We start from the raw sequence: 26,768 nt of genomic DNA, 5'->3' as shown, positions 1-26,768 counted from the left end.
TATTGAACCTTCCTAAGGCTTTTCTGCTGACAGAGGAAATTCAGAAAAATTATGACCTCTACCCTCCACAATCACATCACAATTCAAAAATTAACTGTTGACAAAAACCTAATATGTTTTTTTTAAGAAAAAAAATAAAACAATAAGCCCCAGAAAAATATGCATATTACAATAAAAAATCAGTAACTCTTTAAAGTTAATTCAGATTCTAACTTAACAAAAACACCTTAAATGTCCATCAAATTAATACAGAAAACTAGGGGCTCATCTTCCAATTAAGGAACAATACATACTGCTCCATCTCACATGAAATACAAGATCCTTACCACAATAACATGTGTCACGGTTGATAGGGTGCTGTCTCCTGACATCAACGTGCGAAGCAGTATGCCATTAGTGCAAAAGGTTACCAGTGTCTTTGGAGAAACCCTAGTGAACAGTGAACAAAGATGCTGCTGCTTTTTTCACCATTTAAATGCTGCTAGCTTTCTACTATTTACTGAAAATCAAAGACTGAAGGGCTCCTCACCAGAAGTGGAATCACAGTTCTGTCACCAAGGAGTTCACGCATACTATTTGTTTATAAATTATGCCTGATCCCTAAGAGTTCCTAAGGATTCTTAGTGCTAATGCTCAAAAACTTCTGACAAGTGATTAATAAACAAGGAGAGATTCATTTTTTTCTAAATTCATAAGCAAGTGAAACAGAATCTAGAGAACCTTGTCATGTTGTATTAATTTACTGGAAAATTCAGTCTGGACTGCCTTGAAAAAACAGGTTACAATTCTTCCAAATACCCTCAGATATAGTAGTTGTCTACATGTGGTAGGTTGACCTTGGCTGAATACCAGGCACCTACTCAGGCTGCTCTATCCCTCTCCTACTCAGCTGGAAAGGGGAGAAGGAATTCAACAAGAGGTCCAAGGGTCAAAGTCAGGACAGGGAGAGACCACTCACCAGTTACCATCATGGGCAAAACATACTTGACTCACACAACTTGGTTTAGTGTATTACCAATTAAATCCAAGTAGGATAATGAGAAATAGAATCAAATGCTACAAAACCTCCCCCCACCCCACCCTTCTTCCCAGGTTTAACTTCCATTTTTTTTAATTCCTACCCCTCAGTGCACAGGGGGACATGGAATGGAGGCTGTGGTCACTTCACATCTTGTCTCTGCTGCTCCTTCCTCCTCATGGGGGGGGAGATTTCTCACACTCCTCACAAATTGCTCCAGTGTGGGTCCCTCCCATGTGGTGCAGTCCTTCAGGAACAGACTGCTCCAGCATGGGATCCCCTTGGGATCACAAGTACCACCAGCAAAATTGCTCCAGTGAAAACTCCCCTTTCTGTGGGGCCACATGTCCTGTCAGGAGCCTGCTCCAGCACAGGGTCACAACCTCATTTGGGCAGCCACCTGCTCTAGTATTAGGGTCCTCCCCAGGGTGCAGGTGGACTGCTCCACTGTGTATTTCCATGGGCTGCAGGGGAACATCCTCCCACACAATAATCTTCACCATAGGCTGCAGGGGAATCTCTGCTTTGGCACCTGGAGCACCTCATGCCACTCCTCGGGCACTGACCTAGCTGTCTGCAGAACTATTGCTCTAACATTTGCAATCCTCTCTTTGTACTGCTGGGCAGATTTTCTTCTCAAATACGTTGCTCCAGAGTCATGCCCACTGTTGCTGATGGGCTCAGCCTTGGCTAGAGGGAGGTCTCTCTTACAGCCAACTGCCAGAGGCTTCATCAGACACATGGGAAGCTTCTTCTCACAAAAAAACACCGCCCTCACTACCAAAACTTTGCAATACACTATACTTGACTGAATCTCAAAGAAATAAGCTGAATCTTTCCAAATGCTTTGATTTTTCAAGAATATAAAATTGTTTAGAAGTACTTACTACCCATGGCAGTGCTAGCTGTGCAAGTAAAAACAGCAATTACTTCCTCCAACACTGACACTTTAAGTACTGAAAACTTCCACAAAAAACTGTAGAGTACTAAACAAAGGAACACACATACATATGTCTTTATTTCAAGTATGGGATTCTTTTTCCACTTCAAAAATACTCTTACATGTTGAATTTAGGGAACACATACCAGATGGAAGTGCTTTACTTTTTTGATCTCTTCTCTCTTTTTCATCAGCCTCCTAGAAATCACCCCTACTGTCTAACAGACACTAAACTATAAAAAACCAGATTTCTGTGTTACTGCAAATACCTCCATCCAACACTTTCTGCCAAGACGGAAACAGTGCCATCTCTCCCTTTTGCTCTTTCTCAAGAGAACTCATTGGTTGTTCTGCACTGCTTCCAGTAATTCTTCCATCTGACCTATACTCCGTTTTTCTTCATTCAGCATAATTCTTCCATACAATAATCATCCACCTTACTTGCAATTCATCTTTACTCACTCTTCTGATGCTCTTCTTCTAGCCTTGTGAGCGACCTTCAGTATGCATAACAAAATTCAACTTGGCTTTGCTGTTCAAGTGCATTCACTTTCATTAGAAATGTATTATCTTCATCCATATAAGCAACATAACCAGCCATACCTTTTGCCATCTTCCCCTCACTTGTATCCCAGCTGCTGCCCATTCCTGAAAAGCCCATCATTTACACAACTCAAAGATTTTAGAAACCACACACAATCCTCAGACTTTCATCCATCCCTGCTATAGTTTAGGAGCAAATTCCTCAGGTTATCTAGAATTTCTGCTTTTACTTTAAACATAAAAGATGAAACAGAATAAATTTAACCCAAAGTAGATTGTTAAAGCTCAACATCACTGTTCACTTTCCAGTTTTGTTGTTTTCCCTCTTCTGTGCCCTATAAACTCTCCCCACATAGCTTTTGTCAGAGCATGCTGGTCTTCCTAGCTATTTTCAAATCTTGCAGAACTTTTGGATCTACCAATGTTAAAAGTAGAGAGGACAAAGATATCCACACAGATACTCCCTAGAAGAAATCAAGAGAAAGCACTTGCAGTTCAGTTCTATAGAACAACTCACTGCACGAAACTGCATAATACAGGAGAAAAAACACCCTTTTCAACTCTTAAACATTCATTATCCAAAATAACACATCCTACTTATCCTACACTGTGGTATTTTACTTGGCTGCAACCCAAATACACTGTAGTTTAAATAACCAAGACACAAAACACCAATACCAGACCAACTGGCATTAAAAAATGTCATAAGTACCTGCTTTCTAATCGGATCTGATAACCAACTGTCTGGCCAATCTTTTCTCTTCTTTCTGCTGCCACTCTTTCAGCCACAGCAACTGCTGCCAAGCGTCTTGGCTGAGTGCAAAACATACGGCAGGGAGTTCCATTTTTGTGACAGTCATCAAGAATAAACTGGGGGATCTGTAAAGAAGTGGTTTAAATGTGCTTTTCAGTTTGATAGACTCATAACTTTTTTATCACAATGAAACAATTTAACTATACCTCAGTATAACACACTGTGCAAAATTATTCACAATAGGATTATCATTGCAAATGTACCTGAAGTGGCAAAAAGGCTACAAAAATCAATTTTGTCTATTAAGTTTCATCTCTTTCAAACACAACACAACAACACCAAATACAAAAAAATCCAACCAACCAACCAAAAGTTGAAGCTTCTCTCCCCCACTCCGGGGATATCTGTGTAAAAAACCCGGTAGACAATCTTTCATTGTAACACAGTAATACTCCAGATACTAGGAACTAGCTTTAGAAGGAAAAGGGTATACAAAACTGTAGCTACTTTCCCTTCAATATTCTATGGTTATTTCAAAGAATAACTGATATCCATCAGATAATTGTGCAGAATAACTTATGCTTTAAATATGTATCAGCTGGCTTAGTATTGCAAGACCAAAAAAGTTAACTGGAACACTAGACCTTGAACCATATGGGAAAACAAAAGCCTTAAAATTAGAATAAAAAAATTCCTTATTACAGAAATAGTACAGATTTTTCATCAGTTTGGTATCAACACTGTTATGTTTTCTATTTCACTAAAACGTACTTGAGTAGTTTTTCCTGATCCAGTCTCTCCTACAATCAAAACAACTTTATGGTCCTTTATTATTTTAACAATTTCCTCCTGTTTTTCAAAAACTGGCAGTGATTGCCTGCAGGAATCAAACTCTGATTCCCCTCTTTTCACAGGAACCTGGGGGATACCATCACTAAGTCGTCCACTTGTCTTCACTTCTTTGTTTTCTGTGAAAGAAATCAATGAATTATAAAGGAAGGTCATTAAAACACTAGTTAAAATTGTACTTAAAAATGAACACTTCTGATTTTATTAGCATCCCTGTTGTTAAAGTGAGAAACCCATGACATATGTAAAAGTGATTTTCATGATAACGCATCCTGTTATGGTGCTTGAAATAAATACAGTTTAAAGATTTTTTTTTACTTTCATGGAAATTTTAAACTGAATTATCACAGTATTAAACTGAATTTTCAAAGTACATTGCGGAAGTTAAAAAAAGGCATGAAAAGCTTAAAGAGAAATAGAAACTAAATCAGAGAAAGAAAGCCTTGGCCTTCATATCTGTTTACACATTCCCATCTCAGGAGTTTGCCTACAAAAATCCACCAGACAGTTAAACATTAAAATTATTCCAAACTGACAAGTGTGTTTTCCAACAAAAAGACAACTTTACTGTGATTCACATGCCTTCTTTCACATCCTTACTTGTCTTTTAAAACCTCCTTTCAGTCAGTCTTACATAACCTAATAGCGAGTCCACAGGATTTGTCTTAACAGGTACTAATTGAAACACGATGTATTGAGAGCCCCGGAGCCACAGAGAAAAGTGATGTATCAGAAAGCAATGCATAAGTAGCTAAAAAACTTGCAGTCTTCTGAGGAGGCTACTTCAACATCAGTATGTTAAATGCTACTCTATAATTCCTTAATAATTATTTTTCAGAAGAATGAGAAGCTCACTGTGAATGCAATTTTAATGCAATTATATAGGCATAATGCAATTATTTAATGCAATTAACAGATTCACATATTAAATTCCAAACACTGTTTTACCAAGACAGACACCGACTAACAGATTAAAAGAGCCAAAGACCACTCTGGAGATGTAAAGAAAGATAAAATTTAAATTATTCATTAAATTATACCCTACTTCCCTAAGAAATTGCTTTTTGGTACCTTTATCATAGTTTCCCTCTGTTAACTAAACAATTCTATTAAACAAATGAAAGAACTGAGAAAGAACACTAGCAAAGGAAGCACTTAAAAGAACGAACACAATGAATCAGAAATATCCATTTAAACAAGGCATACTGCTATGTTCTCTGTTCACTACACCCAGCTTTGTACACAGAAACAACTTTTACAAACATAACTTTAAGGCAACAACCATGCCAAAAGCATTATTTAAAAAAAAAACATATCAGAAGTTTGTCTTCCAGAGGACTTTATGTATTCTAGAAATCAAGAAGTTACATAATAGCCGAAGTTTACTTTATAGCTCTTACAGACTGAATCTATTTTAGATGACAAAACAAAATACAAATTCCTTGTTTTATCAAGGATATGAATTCCTACAGGCACAACAGACAGTCTCATTTTCTCTTAAGGGTATTCTTACACAGAGTGATGGTAACACCTCTCTCTTTATTCTTACCCCATGGAACTTGCAGGAATCCACATTTTCCAACTGTATTTAAAAAAAAAAAATCTGGTTGAAATTGTCTCAAAGAATGAAAATTAACTTGGTACAGGGGAGACATTGCAATGTGGGTGACACGACTGCCTGGGCATCTTATGACATGGGTTTTAAAAGAACCTATATTAACAATCACTAGACAAGAAAATTATTAGGTTTGTTTAGTAAGAAGACTGTCAGTTAGGAGAGAAGAAGAGACAGAAAATAGAGAGGTTTGTGAGTTGTTTTTTCAACTTGTGGATTGACAAGTCCATATCACAAGACACATGGAACATACCAGATTCAACAGCGCATACATTTCCTTGTTCTGTCTTTGGCAGCAGTTCTGTTCGTTCTTTATTTGTGACTGGAAAATTTCGAATTAAAGTGCAAATAGCGTGTTTTGTACCAGGAGTTAAGGCACAAGTCATTACTGCTCGTTTCAGTCCCGATCCACTCTTTTTTCTTACAGTTAGGTATCGATTTGCTCCTTTTCTGGGAGAAAAGAAAAAAGGCATTTCAGGAATAAGTAAACTAGTTACCCCCATGTAATGATCTTTGACAATAATTCAAGGTGACTTTCAGCTTATTTTCAAATATAATGTCGTAACAAGAATCCTCCAAATAATGTCCTAAGTAGCATAATGCAACATTCACAATAATCATCATCAAAAGCAGCTTCTATTCATGTGAGGTAGTGCAAAACAGACGCTGCAGACATCGGATGACTATGCCTCAATTATCACTGCATCTGTCTCCCAAAATACAGCCAGCTCTACCAATCATTTTATCAATCAATACTGAGAGTTATGATATCAAATTGAATTTATGACTAACTTGAAGATTTAGAAGTTAAAAATCAACAAATAAGAAAAATAGACAAAAAAACTCCCTGCTAGTGGCATTCCAAGCCTTAACAAAATCCAGAAAAACTTATCAGATCTCAGGATGTTGATTATCAAAGATTTACTATGTAGAAATGGAGCCAAAACACTTAACCGTAACATTGAACTACTTCTCAGTGTGAACTCTTGACACCAAAACGCAAAGAATTGTCATAAATGTATTTGAAACTGAACTAATTTGTGCCTGGGCTACAACTGACACATCAACACTTTCAAAACAACTTCTCAGGACAAGAACAGAAGGTCACACTAAGAGCCCAGTGACTTGTCCCTGGCGAGGGTGGAAGACTGGTGTAGGTATCCAGGTGCCGGCAAGGGCAGCCTCTGTGAGGAAAGGCACAACCACCTTCAGCAGCCCCTGGTAAAAACGACTCTGTCCTCTTTACATCCTCATTTAAAGTACTTACATACACTGCTGAGACCCCCCCTGAGCCTTGTCTTCTGCAGGCTGAAAAGTCCTAGCACTCTGGCCCTTTCTGAATAGAGGAGATGCTCCATCCCCTTCACCAGGTTGTTGGTCCTTCACTGAACTTTCACCAGTCTAGGTCTCTGTCCTCCTGCTGATCCCAGCCCTGGACAGACACAACACTCTTGGTGTAGTCTCACCAGTGCTGAGTAGAGGCGAACTATGACCTCCCTCTGCCTGCTAGCAACACTTGAACCCTCTCCTATGCTTCCCAACAGAAACACTCTTTTGAACATGCTATTCTAAATTCCACCTGTCAACGCAGGAGATTCCATGCAAAACCTTTGAAAACACATTAGTGCAGGGGGAAAAAAAAACCAGGAAGGATCTTTATGAGAAGTCTTTCTTATGCACATGAAGCCCTCAAAACTGCATTACAAACTAGTAGGTCATGTGTTGTTTTACTCAGACATCAAGCAAAGCACAGAAACAATTATTTTTATATTTACTTTTTAAAGTTTCTTCTCTAGTACTATTTCTCATGACTGTTATGAACAAAAAAAAAGGTTACTCATTTTTTTGTAAAGGTTGTGGAATTACAGGTTTAACCAGTTCTGGCAGAGGAGTGCTTTTGTTGGCTGCATGTTGTAATCACCTGTTTAAGTATCGGGTCGTTAGTCATCTACGGTTAAGAATTCACTCTATTGTATCAGCATCACCCTGCTTGTGGCCAGGTGTGAGGATGGCATCCTCCCCCCCAGACGGAGGAGGGAAGGGGACCAGGAGTTAGTATGCATAATAAGTTTAGAGCCAAGATGGAATGGGGGCTTGCCCAAACGCAATTAATAAACCCCTAAACCGGCAAGCCAATATGGAATTTAGGGATCAAAATAGTGTCTGGACATTAGGGGCGAAGTCCAGAGCCAGCAGACTCTGAAAACCTTAATGGCCCCTCACCACAAGTTAAGAAGATGTTGATTGGAGCCAGGACCCAAGAATGCAAACTCAAAAGTCGGGATCCAGGAGTGTAAACCCCAACCTGCTCTCGTGAGGACGAACCCCACCCCCATCTATGCACCCTGGGGGACAAGCTGCATTTGCCTCCTCCTCTGAGTCACTCCAGGGAGCTGCGACGGCGAAACGGCGGGTGTATCGGGCCTCCCAACCTTGAGCTGATTACTTTTAATAAAGGCATGAAAAAGGAGAAAGATATCCTGCCCTGTTAATTTCAATTTCACCGCAGGACAAGTTAAAAACACAGATCTTTTTACCACTGATAACGAAATCCCATAAATTTGCACCAGAAAGAGAAAATAATACATAAAAATAAGAGTCAAACTTACCCTTTACTCTTCGATATCAATCCAAGAGAATGACAGAGCCGGTGAACAAAAGCTCTTTCGGTTCTAGTGAAAGAAGACGGAAACTCCATTTCTGAAAAGAGAATTAAAAAAATAAAAACCCGAGCACAAAACTCAGCAGGCAGTATCCCGGACGTCAGACCTCGGCGCCGCGAGTTTATCAGTCCCCAAACCCACCAGGCTGCCCGCGCACAGCGGAACTGGTGGCAGCGCTGTCCCCGGGCACCCGTGCGGGACTCGGCCGTTAGAGATGCTCCTGCCCGGGAGAGCCCGCGGGCCCGGCTGCCCGCCCGCCCCGCTCCGCGCGGCTCCCCCACGCACCCGTGTCCTCGCCATAGCGGAAACGCTCCAGAGCGAGGTTCACCGCGATCTCCACCTCCTCGTCGACACGGATATCCCTCAGACCTTTGCCGCCTCGGCCGCGGCCCGGCGCGGCGGGAGCGCCCGAGCGCGCTGTGCCCGCGCCGTGCTGCCGCGGCGGGACGTTCCTGGGCCGCGACATGGCTCCGGCACAGAGCGGGGGCTCCGCCACACGCGAGGACCACAGGCGCTGCCCCCGACGCAGCAGCGGGGCCGGGCGGGCGCGGCGCCGTGACGTCTGCCCGGCGCCGGGCGGAGATCGCACCGGCGCGGTGGCTGCGGGAGGCGGAGCCGCCCTGCACCCGGAAGGAAGCGCCTGGGATGGCTTTGTGCCCGGCAGAGCCTTGCAGAGTGTGTCGTGGAATCCGTGTTGAGTAATAGTGCCACAGTCGGCCGTGACTGAGGAAGCAGCGCGATACCTGTCAGGTATCATGCGATTTCAATGAATGACGTTCAGTGTAGGTGGTAATATCGGAATCCTGTCAGCCTTGTTTGTTTTGAATGTTTTACGGAGTCGTCAAGATTTTCCTTCTCTTTTCCTCTTTTCCGTCTTTATTTCTCTCCTTTCTTGTTATGTCTTGGCAAAGTACGGCTAACATATTCTACCTCTTGCTCTGTACCAAAGTCTGTGGTGAGGACTGGCAGGTTGTTAGTTGTAGAAGTTGAGAGCTTGTTAGCTAACACTTCTGCACTTATATAGAAGTACTCGAAGGGCTGGTTGCTGGATTTTAGGTGACTGTATAGTAAAACGATAAAAGTCCCTGACTTGTGGACTGCCGTCTTGGCTCAAGGGAATGTGAAATACAAAGCTGTGTTTCGTGTCAGGTACATACAGGCAACGTGTGTATTTGTGATTGTAATATGTGTGGAAATTGACCATGGGACAGTTACAAATCCTAAAAATAACTGAGAAAAGTAAAGCATGGAAGAAGGCCTTTGAACCTATCCTTTGTTTGCAATTAACCTTTGTAAGTCTGAAGTTGATTTAGGAGCATTTAAATTAAAGCTTTAAGGTTGTTTCTTTGACAGGAACTTTCTGCTTGTAGTTAAGCCTTAAAGAGTTTTGCAATAATAACCTTTTGAAGTATAATTTTAGAATATTTCTTGTAGTAAGGATCTTCGAAACTAGAGCTTTAGAATATATAAAAAGGAAACATGCAGCTTGAGAAAGGAAGATGAAGATCAACTCAAGGATTAATAGTTTCAACCAAGGGAAGCTGGACATCACTGTTATGAGATTTATAGCCCTTGCAGTCAAAAGGTGGACCCACATCTGGAGACTGGACCTCACCACCTGGGAGACTTCTTCCTTCTTTCGGAAACTGAACCACCACCACCACCTGCTTTTCTGGGATACATCCTGAGAAAAACTAAATCACAATAGTGTATAAAATTGTGACATAAAAATTGGGAATAGAAACTGCTGAGAAAAGTTATGAGTACCCCTGTAAATACCTGTAAGCCCCAACTATCTTTGTGCAGTTAGAGGGAAAACTTCCCCCACTGTACCCAGCGCTCTATTGCTTATACTTTACCATATTAATTAATAAAGTGATTGCTGCTTGAATATTGGCCTGGTCAATCTTCTCATGTACAACAGGAGCAAAGAATTTACAGCGAACATCACGTCCCCAACCAAATGGGTTGTGATATGGTCAGATAGGGAAGTTTTCTCAACAGTTTGACAATCCAAATGGAACCTTAGGCCACCACCTTCACAGCCTCCCTTATTCAAACATCCAACTGCTGTGGAGTTCATGGGGAACTGCCTGACTTCACCTGAGAGCTTTGAAGCAGGGAGGATACAAAAGATAAATGCTAAAATTCCCCAAGTATATTCAATGTAAACTACAAGGCTTTCAAATTATTTTTAATAAATTTCTCTAATTATTTCAGACTTTTCCTTTCTGCAGCATTATGTACATAGTTGGTGAATTTAGGTTAGTGCGTAGAGTATGGGTGCACAGCCTGATCAGCAGAAGGCGCACTTAAGGGTTTTTAGGGTCTCTCCCAAGTTGCACAGGGGACTGAGGTCACCTGAAAGGTGTGTAGGAGAGATTGAGGTCTCTCCTAAGGTACATGGGAGCTGCGGTCCCCTGTAAATCATGCAGGGGGTTTGGAGTCCCTAGTAAAGCATGCAGGGGCTGGGGTCCCTCACAAGGCCTGCAGAGGGGGTTGAGGTTTAGGATCAGCTGTTGAACTGGGGTCAGTCAGTCCTAAACAACAGGCAAAAGCTGTTCAGAACAGGTTTGTGATCTCTGCTGTTCTTCACCAACTGGAATGGGGAGGTGAACTCAGATGCCCAAATCCAGAGTGGCACACATGGGTGTCGCAAGGCACCCAGTATGCTGATGTAACCCATCCCAGAGAAGCCATCAGGAGCTCCAGGGAAAGTTCTGACAGTGCCCAGTGAGTTCTCAACAGCCTATGGCCATCCAGGGGAAGGGAAAGTCCATGTCACACTGTACCCATATCCACAGCAGGTCTCCAAGGTGAACTGCCCATATCCCAGCATTGCTCTGTGAACATGGATGGATGATTTGAGAGATTAACTAAACTTGGTATAGCATGAAAAGATAGGTAGGAGAGTTGTTTAAGCATTTTAAAAGATTAAGCAGGAAACTATTTAAAAACCTGTGCTATATCATGTGAAAGCAGCAGTGCTTTAGTGTGGGTGATTCCTTGAACACATTTCAAGAGTTTATTTTGCAACTAACAAATAGGCAGTTGGTGCACAGATGGAACACATCTCTGGAAAGCACACACACTGAAGGAGTTGTTCACTCTAGATTGCTATGTGCACAGAGTCTCTTCAAATAGGGGGACCCACAAAGATCTGATGTAGAGGTACGCTCATCTTCAAAGCATGTTTGTGACTATTTGATTGTTGGGGTGTAAATTTGAAATACCATGCCAAAAGGAGGTTCTTCAGAAGTTATGCTGAAGTGCTGCTTTATTTTTTATATGTGCACAGCTAGTAATTGTAATAATGATGATAATTCTGTGTATATGTCAAATAAATAGTTATAAACCCACATTTTTCTACATGTACATTTATTTTAAGTGTGAGGATGGTAAACATGCAAATAATATTTGGAGACTTCCTCCAGAATATGGAGAACTGTTGCAGTTGTCTGGTAAGATTTGCTATTCATAAACAAAGGGCATTCTCAGTGGCCTAGTTTGCCGGTGTGGTTACAGGAGCAGGAAATCTTTTTAGTATTCAAAATAATGTTGTATCTATTAACTTGGGAAATTCTATTTCATTTTCTTACAGGAGGATAATATGCAAAGAGTACTGCCTGAGCATGAAACTATCTCTGTTGCCTAGTGTTTTGAATTGCTCCTTTGATGAAAAAACAGAAGGAAAAGCTGATGTTGAAAAGGTGAATGAGAAAGTTTTTTTACCTTTAGGAGGTATTTTACGCCCCTTGAATCTGCAGACTTCAGCACTTACTGCACTGCAATTAAGATACAAAATTACTGGAATCAGCTCTTGTACAGTTCATGAAGATAACTTTTCATAAGAAAATTGTGATGAGAAAGAATGGTTGTAATGACAGATTGTGTTGCCCTAGCAGAAGGAACAGAGTGCATCTCCGTCCATGTTTCAGCTGTTTCAAAAGGAAATTTAGGTATTTGGGGAAGGGGCAGTAAATTATAACAAAGAGAGACCATAATTAAGCTGCCACGTCTGATCACAAAAAGTAGGCTTGAGGTTTTCTCAGAGCTGTGGCATCTGACATGCACAGATTCCTAGGTTAGGTGAATTGACTAAGTCTTTGACTGAGACAACTGAGAACTTTGAGAACAGCTAGTGGAGAGGTAATGCAGAAATTAGGACCTCACGAGAGATTGATTGCAACTACATACAGTTGCAGCAGGAGCACCAGCCTCTATTAACTTAGTGGCAGCAGCAGGAGGAACCCAAAGTTCTAATGCCACAACAGACACATAGATAACACATCTTAACACCTTTAATCCAAAAATCTAATAGCAGTGTCTAATGATGGAGAAAAACGTCACCAGTGTGAGCAAGTGATACACATTTCAAGTAAAGCAGAATATCAGTTATGACAAAGAATATTTAGTCACTCTGACCAGATGGTTTCATGATAAATCCTGTAGAGGGACACAGGCAATATTTATCCAAGTACAAAAAATATGTCCAGCAATAGCCACCACAGGAATTCAGCTCCAGGAATTTATGCCACCACAAAAGACAATCACAAATGGTTGCCCGACTTGACATGCGTTTTGAGGTAGCAGACTGAGCTCACAGTTAGGAGGGTGACCATGGACTGATTTCCATTCTCAGGGAATGCAAAGAGACCCTGCAGACATGCCACTTGTGGCTGGGTGGTAGTAGACCAGCTGTCAGGCTGTGCAGAAGCCTTTTTTTCAAACAAAAAAGACTTATTCAGGAGGGATAATAGAAGCCTTCTTAAAGAAATCAGTGCTCATCTTATAGCAAATATGATACAAAAATTTTCCAGATAGAAACTTTCTACAAGAGTTTTGAGTATTAGAAAGCAAGCATTCTTTATTGAAGCATAGTGGTCACTTGGAGGACCCTTCCTCTAATTAATTGCCCTGAGTGTTGTGTAAACAGAAGTTTTATCATACACACTGATTTACATAATCAGCTATCCCCACTTACTTGATGTGTATGTTTTACTTTCACTGTCACACCTCTTATCAGAAGTTCTTATATGTTTCTTTGGGGGTCTTCTTCTGTGGTCTTCAACATCTGGTGTCCTTTTTAGGCTGCTGCTCCTCAACCCCCACTTTTGAGTAAGTGCAATATTATTTATAACTCCTGCTTTGTCAGTCTTGCAGAGCTTAGCTGGCATCCTGCTTGTCTTGGAGGACTTCTTTTGATTAAGTTACATCCTATTTTTTATTTCTGCAAGGCTATACTGTTCTGTTCTACTGTCCTAATCAAATACAATCAATCAGCTTGCTAACAACACCAAGGTCACATACACATTCGTGTATTCACACACAGTCCCCATATGAATCATTTATTTAAAAAGTCAGCCTCAATGATCATTGTACGTCACTTCCAATTCAGAATATTCTCTGTGAGCTTAGATCCCAGTTCTGGCCTGCTAGATGGTGATGAATGCTTGACGTAGTATGTTAACAAGTAGAGAAGGATCAGTCTCTTGATCAATAGCTGACTTTTGAGGATCCTTTGTGGTTTCATATCAATAAATATATTGGTCCTATGACATTCTTGTTAGCCTTCATACTGTTAAGTTTGTTACTTGTTATAATGCTGTATATAAGAGCAGTGGTAAAATGTATTGAAATGGTTCTGTTTCCCTCATAGTATATTAGCAAGTATGCTCAGTGAAAATATGTGTGTTAAGAGAAGTGTTAAGATATCTAGTCAATGCAGACAGCTCAGTGTGCAGCTGCAGTGCCAACTGCAGACTGGGCTCTGACTGGCAGGAAGCCAAGGAAAGAGATTGTGAACTAGTGCCTTTTTATTTTGCATTTTAATAGTTTCCTTAAAAGGGGTAAAGAAAAGTGAAACTAAAAATTTCCTTAAGAGGAAAGCTGTCCTGTGTGCTGGGAGAGGCCAGAAGCCACAGAATATTTCTATTCAGATGGCCCTGAGAGTTCTTGGGATCAGTAGTGCGGGGACCTCCAGCTTTGTGACCCAACATTGTACCTGCGAGTAGACCAGCTATTTTCCAAGACAGAGGCTCGCCTCTTCCATGCCTCTTGGAGCTGGTTTTGCAGCAGCCTGAATCTGGAGTGAAGATTTCTCTCTCCGGTTCTTAGAAAGTGCCGGATTTGAGTTACAAGGTTACACATAGAGGGGCTAAAGTTACTTGTCGTGCCTTGACGGGCTGGAACAGAGAGCAACAGAGACAATTCACAGAATGACTAGGTTGGAAGAGACCTTCAAGATCATCAAGTCCAACCCATGCCCTAACACCTCAACTAAACCATGGCATTGAGTGCCACATCCAATCTTTTCTTAAACACATCCAGGGATGGTGACTCCACCACCTCCCCAGGCAGGCCATTCCAGTACTTTATCACTCTTTATGTGAAAACCTTTTTCCTAATATCCTACCTGTATTTCCCACAGCTTGAGACTGTGTCCTCTGGTTCTGTCAGTTGCTGCCTGGTGAAAGAGACCAACCCCCCGCCTGACTACAGCCACCTTTCAGAAGTTGTAGAGACTGATAAGGTCACTCCTGAGTCTCCTTTTCTCCAGGCTAAACCACCCCAGCTCCCTCAGTCGTTTCCCACAGGGCTTGTGTTCCAAGACCCTCACCAGCCTCATTGCCTCGTCTGGATGCGCTCAAGCATCTCGACATCCTTCCCAAACTGAGGGGCCAGAACTGGACACAGCACTCAAGGTGCAGCCTCAGCAGGGCTGATTGTAGAGGAAGGATGACCTCCCTGCTCCTGCTGGCCACACTATTCCTGACACAGGCCAGGATGCTCTTGGCCTTCTTGGCCACCAGGGCTCACTGCTGGCTCCTGTTCAGCCGGCTGTCGACCAGTGCTCCAAGGTCCCTTTCTGCCTGGGCACTCTCCAGTCACACCATCCCCAGCCCGTAGTGCTGCAGGGGGTTATTGTGACCAAAATGCAGGACTCTGCACTTGGATTTATTAAACTTCATCCTATTGGACTTTGCCCATCCATTCAACCATTCCAGGTCTCTCTGCAGAGTCTTCCTACCTTCCAACAGATTGTCACACGATTCTAGCTTAGTGTCATCCACAAATTTACTCAATACCATCATCCATGTCATTGATAAAGATATTGAACAGAACTGGCCCCAGCACAGACCCGTGGGGGACATCACTGGTGACTGGCCGCCAGCTGGATGTAGCACCATTCACCAACATCACAAGGTCAGAGCCCAGACCTTTGGGGATTCCAGCAATTTTTCTAGTCGTGGCAGCCCCACTCTGTCTCACCTCACCCAATCCCAGATCTTCTCATGGACAGAAGGCAACTGGAAGTAAGGTGCTTGCCATGAATACCTCATGCATCCGTTAAATCTCTGTCTGCTCTGCCCACACCACCCCCTTGCAGACAGAGCAGAGCCCTACCCAGGATCTTTCATGCATTCGCACCTGTCCCTTCTGACATCCCACTGTCCCCATTGATCCTCACAAGTGACCTGGAGCAACTCTTGTTGCCTGATCAAGTGGCAGCTGCTGAGCACTGGGGACACCAAGCTTGTCATCACCCTAGTGGCACAGCTCCCCAGCACCAGTGCTGTTAGCCTGGCCACATACCCTCCTCCCCTTGGCAAGGCTGAGTCATGTATAAATGACAAGGGCAAGGGTGGCAGAGGGTGGCAGGGAGTCCTAAGGCATAATCACAGTACCACAGCCACTGGGCTCGGTCCTGCTGGGGCTGGCGCCAGGCTACAGTAGGGCAGCAAGAGACCCTGAGGGTTTTGGCTCACCAGTGAGCCTGACAGCTGCCTCTCGCATGGACTTCTGTGGGCTCTGCAGGTACGTCACGGACTGGCGCAGGTACCCATCTGCTCTGTCTCTGTCCTCTTCCAGCTGAAGAGAGCACAAGGGGACAGAGGGAAGGATTGGCATTTTCTCTTTCCCTGCATCCCTGAACTGGCATCCCTGCATGCACACTCCTGATGGCCAGCCAACAGTTGGGTTGGAGAGAGCATAGCATTGGTTACTCCACAGGGACCCTCAGTGCTGTCCTGATGCCAAACCACAGCTGGGCTTGGGCTCTCTTGGCCGCCTGGCTCAGGGAAGCACAGGAGCCTGGAGAAGAGCCTGCTGGGCGATATGCCAGAAGGGAGTCGTGTGTAGGGAGCAGGCTGTTGGTGATGAGTGCAGCAGCAGGCAGGGGCCACAGCTGCCTGTGGTTATTGAGGGCAGAGGGCTTGTTCAGGCCTCCCTTACCAAGTACTCGCCAAACCTCCACAGCTCTTCTGTCTCCAGAAGCTGCACAAGATTCCACTTCTTCAGGAATATCGTTGCTTGAATCAGGGCTTCCCAGGAGGCCTGCAGAGCAGCAGAGACTGGGAGATGGCAGAGCATCCCAGGGCATAGACCCAGCCAAAGGCCAGAAGGAGGCGGAGTGCTGCAGTCTGAGGCACTACAACAGAAGGCAGCTGAGCCTGCTCACAGGAGATACTAGTAGCTCAGTGTCCTCACCTCTGCCACAAACTGGTTCTCATCATACATGTGGAAGAAGAGCGGAATCAGGCTCTGGCGCACACAGTCCTGCAGGGCCCATTCTCCTTCTTCCCCCACCAACTCCATCACTGCTTGAAAGAGGTGAATGGAGAGCAGCTGCACATGGCTGTCATCCTAGTGAAGAGAGCAAGAATCTCAGAACTGACTGCTCCAGGCCTACCTGGGCATGGAACTGAAAATCCCCCAGGAACAGTTTCCTGTCAGCATATCGGGGGGAAGTGTTGGGGGGGGGGATGGTGGGGGTTGAGGGGGCAGAGGAAAAGAGGTGGGCACAGACCTTTACATTGTCAAAGTGTGGCCGGAGTGCCTCAGCCAGCTGCAGAGTGAGGGAACTGGCAATTGGCACCTCTCTGTTCAGCAGCATCTCACTTAGCACAGAGAGGCTCATCCACACCACTTCCCTGTCTTCATCTTTCAGCCCCTCTGTGAGGCTTTCAGTCAGGTTTTGCATGCTCTGGGCCTGTGAGGAACACAATGCAATGTTGTGAAGCCATGAAAGGCTGCATTGCCAAAACCACTCCAGCAGTTTAATTCCATACTAATGCCTCAGAGCCCAACAGCCAAACTCTTTGGTCAGGCAAATAGGGAGTCAGGAGAGCTGAAAGAAGTTTCCCATCTTCTGAAGTCCATCCAAGTGCAAGCTACTGTGTTACTCAGCCCCACGCTGCCTGCACAACTTCAGCTGTGCAGCCTGCCTCTCACCATAGATGGTCTCTTGCAGAGTAATATCAGGCATCTGAGCACTAGGAGACGCATCGCTCTGCTCTCATTGAATAGGTAGATCTGGACAAGTTGTAGGATGCGTCCGTCCCAGTTATCTAAGTTAAGGAAAGGCAGGACCTGAAACACACACAGCAGTGAGAGTGTTGTGTCACCCCAGAAGCAAGGGACAAAAGGCACAAAGCAGAGCCCACCTTTGTCCCTCCTTCACTGACTGGATTCCCCTGCAGACGCGTCTCTAAGAAGGCAGAGTGGTGGGACACAGCCTGGCGAGGCAGGGCTCACCATCAGGCTCACCTCAACAAGGAAGGCCATGGCAGCCACCTCCCAGCGTGCCTCCTCTCTGCGAAGCAGCCTGAACATGTAGCGTGCAATTCGGTAACACAAAGACTGTGAGATCCTGAGCATTGCTCTGGCAGGAGAAAAAAGACATTGTGGACACTGAGCAGGGCAGGAAAGCCTCTCCTGGGACTGACTCATAGAGGCCTCTTCTTTTACCACTACTTCTTGCACAGAGGAGGGTAGAGCCGAACACCAGCAGGCTCATTTCAGGAATGAAGAGGCTGAAAAACCACCCTTTCTGCCCACAGGGCAGCCCTGTCCCCCAAGCTGTCAGTGGCCCTCAATGCAACCTCCCTGTTCCCAGCAGGCTGTCCTCAGTGAGGCTGCCTGCTGACAGAGCTCCTGCTCTGTGCCATCAGCACAGAGACACTGGCATTCCTGACGGAAAGAGATGCTGGCACTTTGGGTTGTGGCTTCTCCAGTGCATCCAGCCCTTCAAGAACTGTCCCTCTGCTGCACCATCTCTCAGTGACAAGTCCCTCTCACCCATGATCACAGGGATTATGTAGACACTGTGGAGAAATAGCAGTCTCCACAGTGCAGTCGGATAGCGAAGAATAGCAGTCAGAGTGCGAAGAATGAGGCTCTCACCTGGCCAGAAGACCCACTGTATGGTGGTGGGTGTCTGTGTTGAGGAGCGTGTCCCAGCCACACTCACGTTCAACTTCAGACACTATATTCTCATACTGAAGCTCACAGAGCAATGCCTTCATGGTCATCAATGCAAATCTGTGTGCAGAGCAAAGCCCAGGTCATGCCAGGAGTTCTGGCTCCAAGGGAAGCTCCAAGGGCACCATGGAGATCGGATGACCACAGTGGAGCACCTGTTGGGGTTCTTGGGCAGGCAGTGCTTCTGCTGGCATCGCTTCCAGAAGGCATTGACTTCCACTGGCATGTGCTCTGTGCTGGAGAAAACTTGGAAGAGCAGGGCCACAAAGATGTGGGGGAAATACAGAATCAACATTTCTGGGCACTCGGGAAGGTGAATGATCTCCCACAGTGCTCTGGTTGCCTGCAAAAACCAAAACAATCACAGACCACACTCAGCACCGAGTCATCTCTGTGGCAGGGTCCAGCCATGGGAGGATGAAGCTCAGGCACTGATGTGTGCCAGGGCAGACGCAGGGGGAGCAGCATCTGCCCTGGCTGCCTCTGCACCTGCCACAATCCAGTTTTTTAGAACACCATGTGAGGCACAGGATACAGTGATGGACAGGGGACAAAGGATTGAGAGAGATGCCAGAGAGGCAGCATCCTCAAGGAGGATGTGCTTGGGTCTAGCCTAGAAACTCACAGCCAGAGGAAAGACATCTGAGTTGTCCTTATCAGAGGTGGATGTGCTGTGCAGCGGCCAGTCCTCCAGCACACAGAGGAGCTCTGGCAGCACCTTCTCCACAGTTCTACGTGAGGAGACAATTGCCCTCCACATGGTCACAGCAACTCTGCAGGCCCAGAACTCTGTGTCAGTGGGGTTTTGGCCACAACACCGTGGCCTGGCCAGCTGCAGGGTCTCCAGCTGGTCTGCAGCTCTGCCTCTGCCCTCTACCCCTCTTCAGCAGCACCAAGCCACACTGCTGCTGTGAGCAGCAGCCAGCCAAGTGATGGTGCCTTGAAGGACAGGGAAGGAGAACAGCAGCAGTGTCTTGGGCCAACATGCCATGATTGGGAAACAATGGCATCAGAGGGGCCTGAAAATCTTCCTCTTTCTGCTACCACGTGGGGCGGTGTCTACACACTGGTGATCTCTCAAGCTAATGAATCTGGATCCCTCTCTATGCCAGCATCTTTATACCTATCACAGGATGGGGCACATCGCAGGAGGGTCACCACCACATCAAGTGGCTGTGCAATGGTCATCTCCTGCAGGGTCTTGTCTAATCTATGCTCAGCAGACACATCCGTGATGAATGCAAGCCATTGGTAAATGTCCCTCACAATGGTCGGCACCTGTAGGAGACATGGCAGAGAATTCAAGTGCCACTAGAGAGAGCCATTTCCCCAGCTTTCCCCAGGAAGTGTTTTCCTTTGTAATGCACCATGCTGGCCTAAAAAGCATTGACAAGGCTGTCTGGGACTTTGAGTCCATTCTTACCAGGCACTTTTCACCCCTCCATTTCATTTCCAATAGATCCTCAAACTTCCTTTCTTGCAGGAATGTGTTAACTTGAAGCAGAGTTTCCCAGGAGGCCTACAGAACAGTAGATACCAGGAGATTTAACCACTGCTGAGACTACCGAACCTCTATCCCTGCACATGGGCAAGGCTCAGGGCCTTTCCTGGCCCTTAGTGGGAGGATGAAGCAGCTGGGAAACCAACTTCATGAGCCTGGGAAGAGTGAAGAGTCAGCCCGCACCCCAGCCACCTAGTACTGCCAGGACAGGAGAAAAGAAGTATCCCAGAACTGCTGCTCTGTAGCTAAGAGGAGGAGGATGCAGTGGCCATTGGCTCCACCAGGCAACAGCACAAGAGGCAGCGAGGTCACATCCAAATTGGACACCAGCATTTAAGAAGTTCTAACCTCTGCCACAAAGTGGTTCTTGTCATGCAAGTGGCAGAACAGTGGGAACAGGCTCTGGCGTACAATCCTCTCTAGGGGCTTTTTTCCCTCTTCCTCTACCAACTTCATCACTGCTTGAAAGAGGCGAATGGAGAGCAACTGCACACGGCTCATATCCTAGTGAAAAGGAAGACAGCAAGAACCTCAGAACTGACTGCTCCAGGCCCACCTGCACATGGAACTGAAAATCCACAAGAGAACAGTTTCTTGGCTGCACCCAGCACCTATGGTGGTGGGCACAGAGCCTTACATTGTCAACGAGTGGCCGGAGTGCCTCAGCCAGCTGCAGAGCGAGGGAACTGGCAATTGGCTCCTCTCTGTTCAGGAGCATCTCACTTAGCACAGAGAGGGTCATCCCCCTCACCTCCCTGTCTTCATCCTTCAGCACCTCTGTGAGGCTTTCAGTCAGGGCCCACATTGTGTTGGCCTGTGTGGAACACAATGCAATGTTATGAAGCTGGGAAAGTCTGCATTGCCAAAACCACTCCATCAGTTCAATCCCATGCTGCTGCCCTAGAGCCCAGAAGCCAAAGGCCTGTTCTGATGGAGTCTCGTAGATGAATGGAAAGTCAGGAGAGCTGGAAGAAGCCTCTCATCTTCTGAAGCACATCCAAGTGCAAGCTACTGTGTTACTCAGTTAGGGGGAGGGTCTGGGAGTAGTTCAGTTTAAAATGCCAGCTTTGGGAGTTGGAGATGAAGGTTTGAGTCCTTTCTTCCTGAAATAGTGGGCTGAACAGTAGGGTAACTCTAAGAAGGGGTTTAGTCTTCAATCTTTGGCTTACAAGACCAATGTTTTTACAAACTGTTAGAGTTAATTAGAGTTTTAATAGTTTGTATTCTACAGCAGCCACGAGGGGGAATAGAACTAGAATGATTGTGAAGTAAGTGAACGAGGCTAGTTGGCCAATGATGATGAATGGGTGTTCTATTGGTTGGCTCCCCACTCAGGTCAGGATGAGGACACTGGCAACTACGGTTCAGAATAAGATTTATGATAGAGGGTGCAGCTGGCTGGCTGGCTGCTTCTTACCATAGAGGGTCTCTTGCAGAGTACCATGAGGCATCTGAGCACCAGGAGACGCATCACTCTGCACTCCCTCCATAGGTAAATTGGGAAAAGTTGTAGGATGCGTTCACCCCATTGCTTTATGTTAAGGCAAGGCAGGATCTGAAACACAAATCAGTGACTGGGATGCACAGCTAATACAATGTGATCACTGCACAAGGCTAGGTATGGACAGCGGTAAGGGAATATGGAAGATCAAAGGCAGCCAAAGGTAGTAGAGGCTGCAGACCACCCCTGCACTTCCACTGCCCTGCACAGGTGGGTCACTTGCTCCACTCTGTCCATCAGCTCTTGGCAGCCTCCAATATCTTGGCCTTGAGTGGGCATGATGGAAGAGGAGGAGCTGTCACTAGAACAGCGCAAACCATAGGTGTCACCCCAGAAGCAAGGGACAAATGGGCACAAAGCAGAGCCCACTTCTGCCTCTCCTTCACTGACTGGATTCCCTTGCAGCCGCATCACCAAGAGGGCAGAGTGGTGGGACACAACCTGGCGAGGCAGGGCTCACCATCAGGCTCACCTCAACAAGGAAGGCCATGGCAGCCACCTCCCAGCGTGCCTCCTCTCTGCGAAGCAGCCTGAACAGGTAGCGTGCAATTCGGTAACACAAAGACTCTGAGATCCTGAGCATTGCTCTGGCAGGGGAAAAAAGACATTGTGGACACTGAGCAGGGCAGGAAAGCCTCTCCTGGGACTGACTCATAGAGTCCTCTTCTTTTACCACTACTTCTTGCACAGAGGAGGGTAGAGCTGAACACCAGCAGGCTCATTTCAGGAATGAAGAGGCTGAAAAACCACCCTTTCTGCCCACAGGGCAGCCCTGTCCCCCAAGCTGTCAGTGGCCCTCAATGCAACCTCCCTGTTCCCAGCAGGCTGTCCTCAGTGAGGCTGCCTGCTGACAGAGCTCCTGCTCTGTGCCATCAGCACAGAGACACTGGCATTCCTGACGGAAAGAGATGCTGGCACTTTGGGTTGTGGCTTCTCCAGTGCATCCAGCCCTTCAAGAACTGTCCCTCTGCTGCACCATCTCTCAGTGACAAGTCCCTCTCACCCATGATCACAGGGATTATGTAGACACTGTGGAGAAATAACAGTCGGAGTGGGAAGAATGAGGCTCTCACCTGGCCAGAAGACCCACTGTATGGTGGTGGGTGTCAGTGTTGAGGAGCGTGTCCCAGCCACACTCACGTTCAACTTCAGACACTATATTCTCATACTGAAGCTCACAGAGCAATGCCTTCATGGTCATCAATGCAAATCTGTGTGCAGAGCAAAGCCCAGGTCATGCCAGGAGTTCTGGCTCCAAGGGAAGCTCCAAGGGCACCATGGAGATCGGATGACCACAGATGAGCACCTGTTGGGGTTCTTGGGCAGGAAGTGCTTGTGCTGGCATTGCCTCCAGAAGGCATTGACTTCCACTGGCATGTGCTCTGTGCTGGAGAAAACTTGGAAGAGCAGGGCCACAAAGATGTGGGGGAAATACAGAATCAACATTTCTGGGCACTCGGGAAGGTGAATGATCTCCCACAGTGCTCTGGTTGCCTGCAAAAACCAAAACAATCACAGACCACACTCAGCACCGAGTCATCTCTGTGGCAGGGTCCAGCCATGGGAGGATGAAGCTCAGGCACTGATGTGTGCCAGGGCAGACGCAGGGGGAGCAGCATCTGCCCTGGCTGCCTCTGCACCTGCCACAATCCAGTTTTTTAGAACACCATGTGAGGCACGGGATACAGTGATGGACAGGGGACAAAGGATGGAGAGAGGCAGCATCCTCAAGGAGGATGTGCTTGGGTCTAGCCCAGAAACTCACAGCCAGAGGAAAGACATCTGAGTTGTCCTTATCAGAGGTGGATGTGCTGTGCAGCGGCCAGTCCTCCAGCACACAGAGGAGCTCTGGCAGCACCTTCTCCACAGTTCTACGTGAGGAGACAATTGCCCTCCACATGGTCACAGCAACTCTGCAGGCCCAGAACTCTGTGTCAGTGGGGTTTTGGCCACAACACCGTGGCCTGGCCAGCTGCAGGGTCTCCAGCTGGTCTGCAGCTCTGCCTCTGCCCTCTGCCCCTCTTCAGCAGCACCAAGCCACACTGCTGCTGTGAGCAGCAGCCAGCCAAGTGATGGTGCCTTGAAGGACAGGGAAGGAGAATAGCAGCAGTGTCTTGGGCCAACATGCCATGATTGGGAAACAATGGCATCAGAGGGGCCTGAAAATCTTCCTCTTTACGCCACCACATGTGGGGCAATGTCTACATGTTGGTAGGCTCTCAAGCTGATGAATCTTGGTCCCTCTATGCCTGTGGACCTCATACCTGTCACAGGATGGGGCACAGCGCAGGATGGTCACCACCACATCATGTGGCTGTGCAAGGGTCATCTCCTCCAGGGTATCATCCAGACTGCAGTCAATAGTTACATCCGTGAATAATGAGAGCCTCTGGTAAATGTCCTTCACAATGGCTGGCACCTGGAGGAAACATGGCAGGGAATTGGAATGCCACTACAGAGAGCCATTTTCCTAGTTTTCCCCAAGTAGTGCTTTTTTTTTCTAGCACACGGTGATGGCCTAAAAGTCTGTTGGATGCCCAGCAGACCCAGCTTGAGAATGTAGGCATTTGCTCCTTGGCCAAGTCCTTGCCATAGACAACTTACTTTCTTTTGGAGAAGAAGTCTGGATGTGCCACTTTCCATGGTCACATCCAGCATGGCAGAGTCCTCTTTTTTATAGGAGTCATCATTTGGTATGTCCTCAGAGGCCATGCTGGTATTGTCTTCAGGATCAGTAAGCTTATGGAAATTCAAAAATATCTTAGCGTGGGAAAAAAGGGGATGTCAAATCTCTTGCTCTGCAGCAGTGCTTGGCTGAGCTGTAACAGCAGGTCTAGCCCAGGCAGAAAAGTCTGTAAGTACCTGTGCATTTCTGTGGAAGTGGCGATGGGTGTGATTCTTCTTTTCTGACAGTTTCTCAACTGGATTTGGCAAAAAGAAAGCACAGTCAGAGCTGAGGGACTGCAGGAGAGGCTGGAGAACATAGCTGAGCCCTGCACTCCCCAGCAAGGGCCAGCTTTTAGACAAGAGCTTGTGGGGACAACAATCCCTGTCCCTGGCTGCAGTCTAGGGCTGAGGGTGCCCACTGGATGGAGCAGGGCTACTGGGCGAATCAGCTCCATTCCCATTTCCCCTTCTTCCCTGGGGATGTCCACAGTGCATGGAAAGGCCCAGCTCAGCCACTTACCTGCCTGCAGCAGCTGGACTCCCTCCACTTTTTCAGGCTGCTGTGCTGGAACAGCCCCAGGACTTTTATCATCATCCTCGTCCTCCTCCCCCTCTTCCCCTTTCCTCCCATTCACTGAGGTCAATCTGAGCATGCTTGGGGGTCTCTCCAATCGGGGGGTCTGTGCGTTTGATCCTGCTGGAGCTTGGACTTCGAGGTCTTCAGCCACAGGGATGGGAGATGTCCTGGAGAAGAAGACAGAGGTCAGCAATACATGGCCTCCTTGCAGCCCTACTTGTTCCTTCCTGTCCTCTTGTGTCCTCTGGGTTTATGTAGGTGGATGCTTTGATGCCAGAGATGGGTCACAAAGTGCCCATATGGTGGTAGGTCACAAAGGGGCCCATGACACCCACTTGGCAGTGGCTACGTCACAGTGGGTCACACAGGGGTCCATGGCATGTGCCATCCAATTGTCAGTGCCACCAACCATCAGGCAGATTCCAGTCCCCCAAAAAAGGCCCACACAATCATCAAGCGCTCTCCATCTTCTTAGAAGGATGAGAACAGCAGCTCCTCAGATCCTGAGTCTGAGCATCACTGGGCCCAGACACAGAGGGAAGCCACTCAGGAGGGCAACTCAGAGCTGGTCAAAAAGATCCTGGCCTTCCCCGTAATTTGCAAACACAGTAGGAGGGTGACTGCAATCAATACCTGGGAGCCAGTCCCCTACAGGGAGTTAAAGGAACTTTGTAAGGTGGCAAAAGAGCATGGTCGAGGATCCCACTTTTTCAAAAACCTACTAGAGGCTACCTTCTCTATGCATGTTCTAGGTCCACATGGCATAAAAAATACTATGAACTGCCTTCTCTACCCTGCCAAATACATGTTATGGAAGAGACACTGGAAAAAACATCTAAAATCATTATCTGACAAATATGCCAAAGATGCCAACAAGCAAAATTTATCAGTGCTGCTAGAGAAGGTGACTTCCAAAAACCCTTAGACCAAGCAAAGTGCCTTCCTGAAGATGCTCTAGCTGACATAGCTACCGCAGCCAAGACCTCTCTGTTCTTCACGCCTGACAATGCTGCTCCCACCCAAAGTTTTGCCAGAATGAAACAAGAGGAAATAGAAACCTTTGTAAAGTTTATTGACTGATTGAAGACCATACTTGAAAAACAGATTGAGAGCCTGGAGGCTCAGAAAAAAATTTTAGCCAGAAACACAAACCATGAGTTTGCAGGTCAATTTTGAGAGCTCTCCCCCTGGAGACAGAACCAATCATTGACTTGATGGTTGAGGCATGCACCGGAAAACACGGTTGCCCAAGCAGCAGCAAAAGGAATGGCAGAGGGAGTCTCTGGAGCTTTCACCATCATATCATCCAGGAAAAACTCCATATGTTTCAGTTGTGGGGAGCTTGGACACATTTTTATACATGGCCCTGAAAAGCCCTCTCTCCAGGATCGTCAACCAGACCATTGTTGACCCCAGAGACAGCCTAGGTTCCAGCCACATTCGGGAAACTCCCAGCAAGAGTGCAGGACAGCCCCACAGTCTGACACCAAATCAAATGCTGTACCACTCTGTCCCGCCTGCGAGGTCCACTGCCACCCATCAGAAGCAGGGAAAGGGACCACAAGTGACACCATCATCATGGAGCAGCCCCACACACATTGCCAAGATCCAACACAGGGACTGATATAACCTCCCTATCAATCAACTTCACTGATGAATACATAGACCGCATTCCTGCTGGGAAGTCTGGGCCATCCAATGGTCATTCCAGCATTTTAATTATCTAAGACACTATCATGGGCTTGAACAAATTTACGTTATTCCTGAAGGCAAGACTGTGTGCCCAGGAAAGGAGATTTTTGTACAGATTTGGTGTATTGACCCTCCTTTTTATCTCTCAAAAGAGACGCCTATTGCGCAGGCTTTCCTCCTGCCAA

The 26,768-nt window shown here is 46.2% G+C and overlaps 1 protein-coding gene and 1 long non-coding RNA gene across 4 annotated transcripts in view; one reads left to right on the top strand and one right to left on the bottom strand.

Moving 5' to 3' along the window:
* LOC103821449 (3'-5' RNA helicase YTHDC2-like) overlaps positions 1-8,958 on the bottom strand; it is a 30,311-nt gene extending 21,353 nt beyond the window's left edge. For all 3 annotated transcript variants that reach the window (XM_030236823.2, XM_030236825.2, XM_050986691.1), the window contains exons 1-6: positions 8,668-8,958; positions 8,329-8,419; positions 5,973-6,169; positions 4,027-4,223; positions 3,214-3,380; positions 327-429 (exon numbers count right to left, since the gene is read on the bottom strand). In XM_030236823.2, the coding sequence (XP_030092683.2) occupies positions 327-429; positions 3,214-3,380; positions 4,027-4,223; positions 5,973-6,169; positions 8,329-8,419; positions 8,668-8,848 (936 nt within the window). In that variant the 5' untranslated portion in view covers positions 8,849-8,958. The remainder of the gene's footprint in view (positions 1-326; positions 430-3,213; positions 3,381-4,026; positions 4,224-5,972; positions 6,170-8,328; positions 8,420-8,667) is intronic.
* A 2-nt stretch (positions 8,959-8,960) lies between these two features.
* Positions 8,961-10,273, top strand: LOC108962975 (uncharacterized). Its single transcript, XR_003945800.2, has 2 exons — positions 8,961-9,132; positions 9,817-10,273. It is a non-coding gene; the product is annotated as an uncharacterized LOC108962975 (long non-coding RNA).
* Positions 10,274-26,768: the final 16,495 nt, after the last annotated feature.

The sequence above is a fragment of the Serinus canaria genome, chromosome Z (assembly GCF_022539315.1).
Source record: "Serinus canaria isolate serCan28SL12 chromosome Z, serCan2020, whole genome shotgun sequence".
NCBI lineage: Eukaryota > Metazoa > Chordata > Aves > Passeriformes > Fringillidae > Serinus > Serinus canaria.
This window is presented reverse-complemented; position numbering and strand designations above follow the sequence as displayed.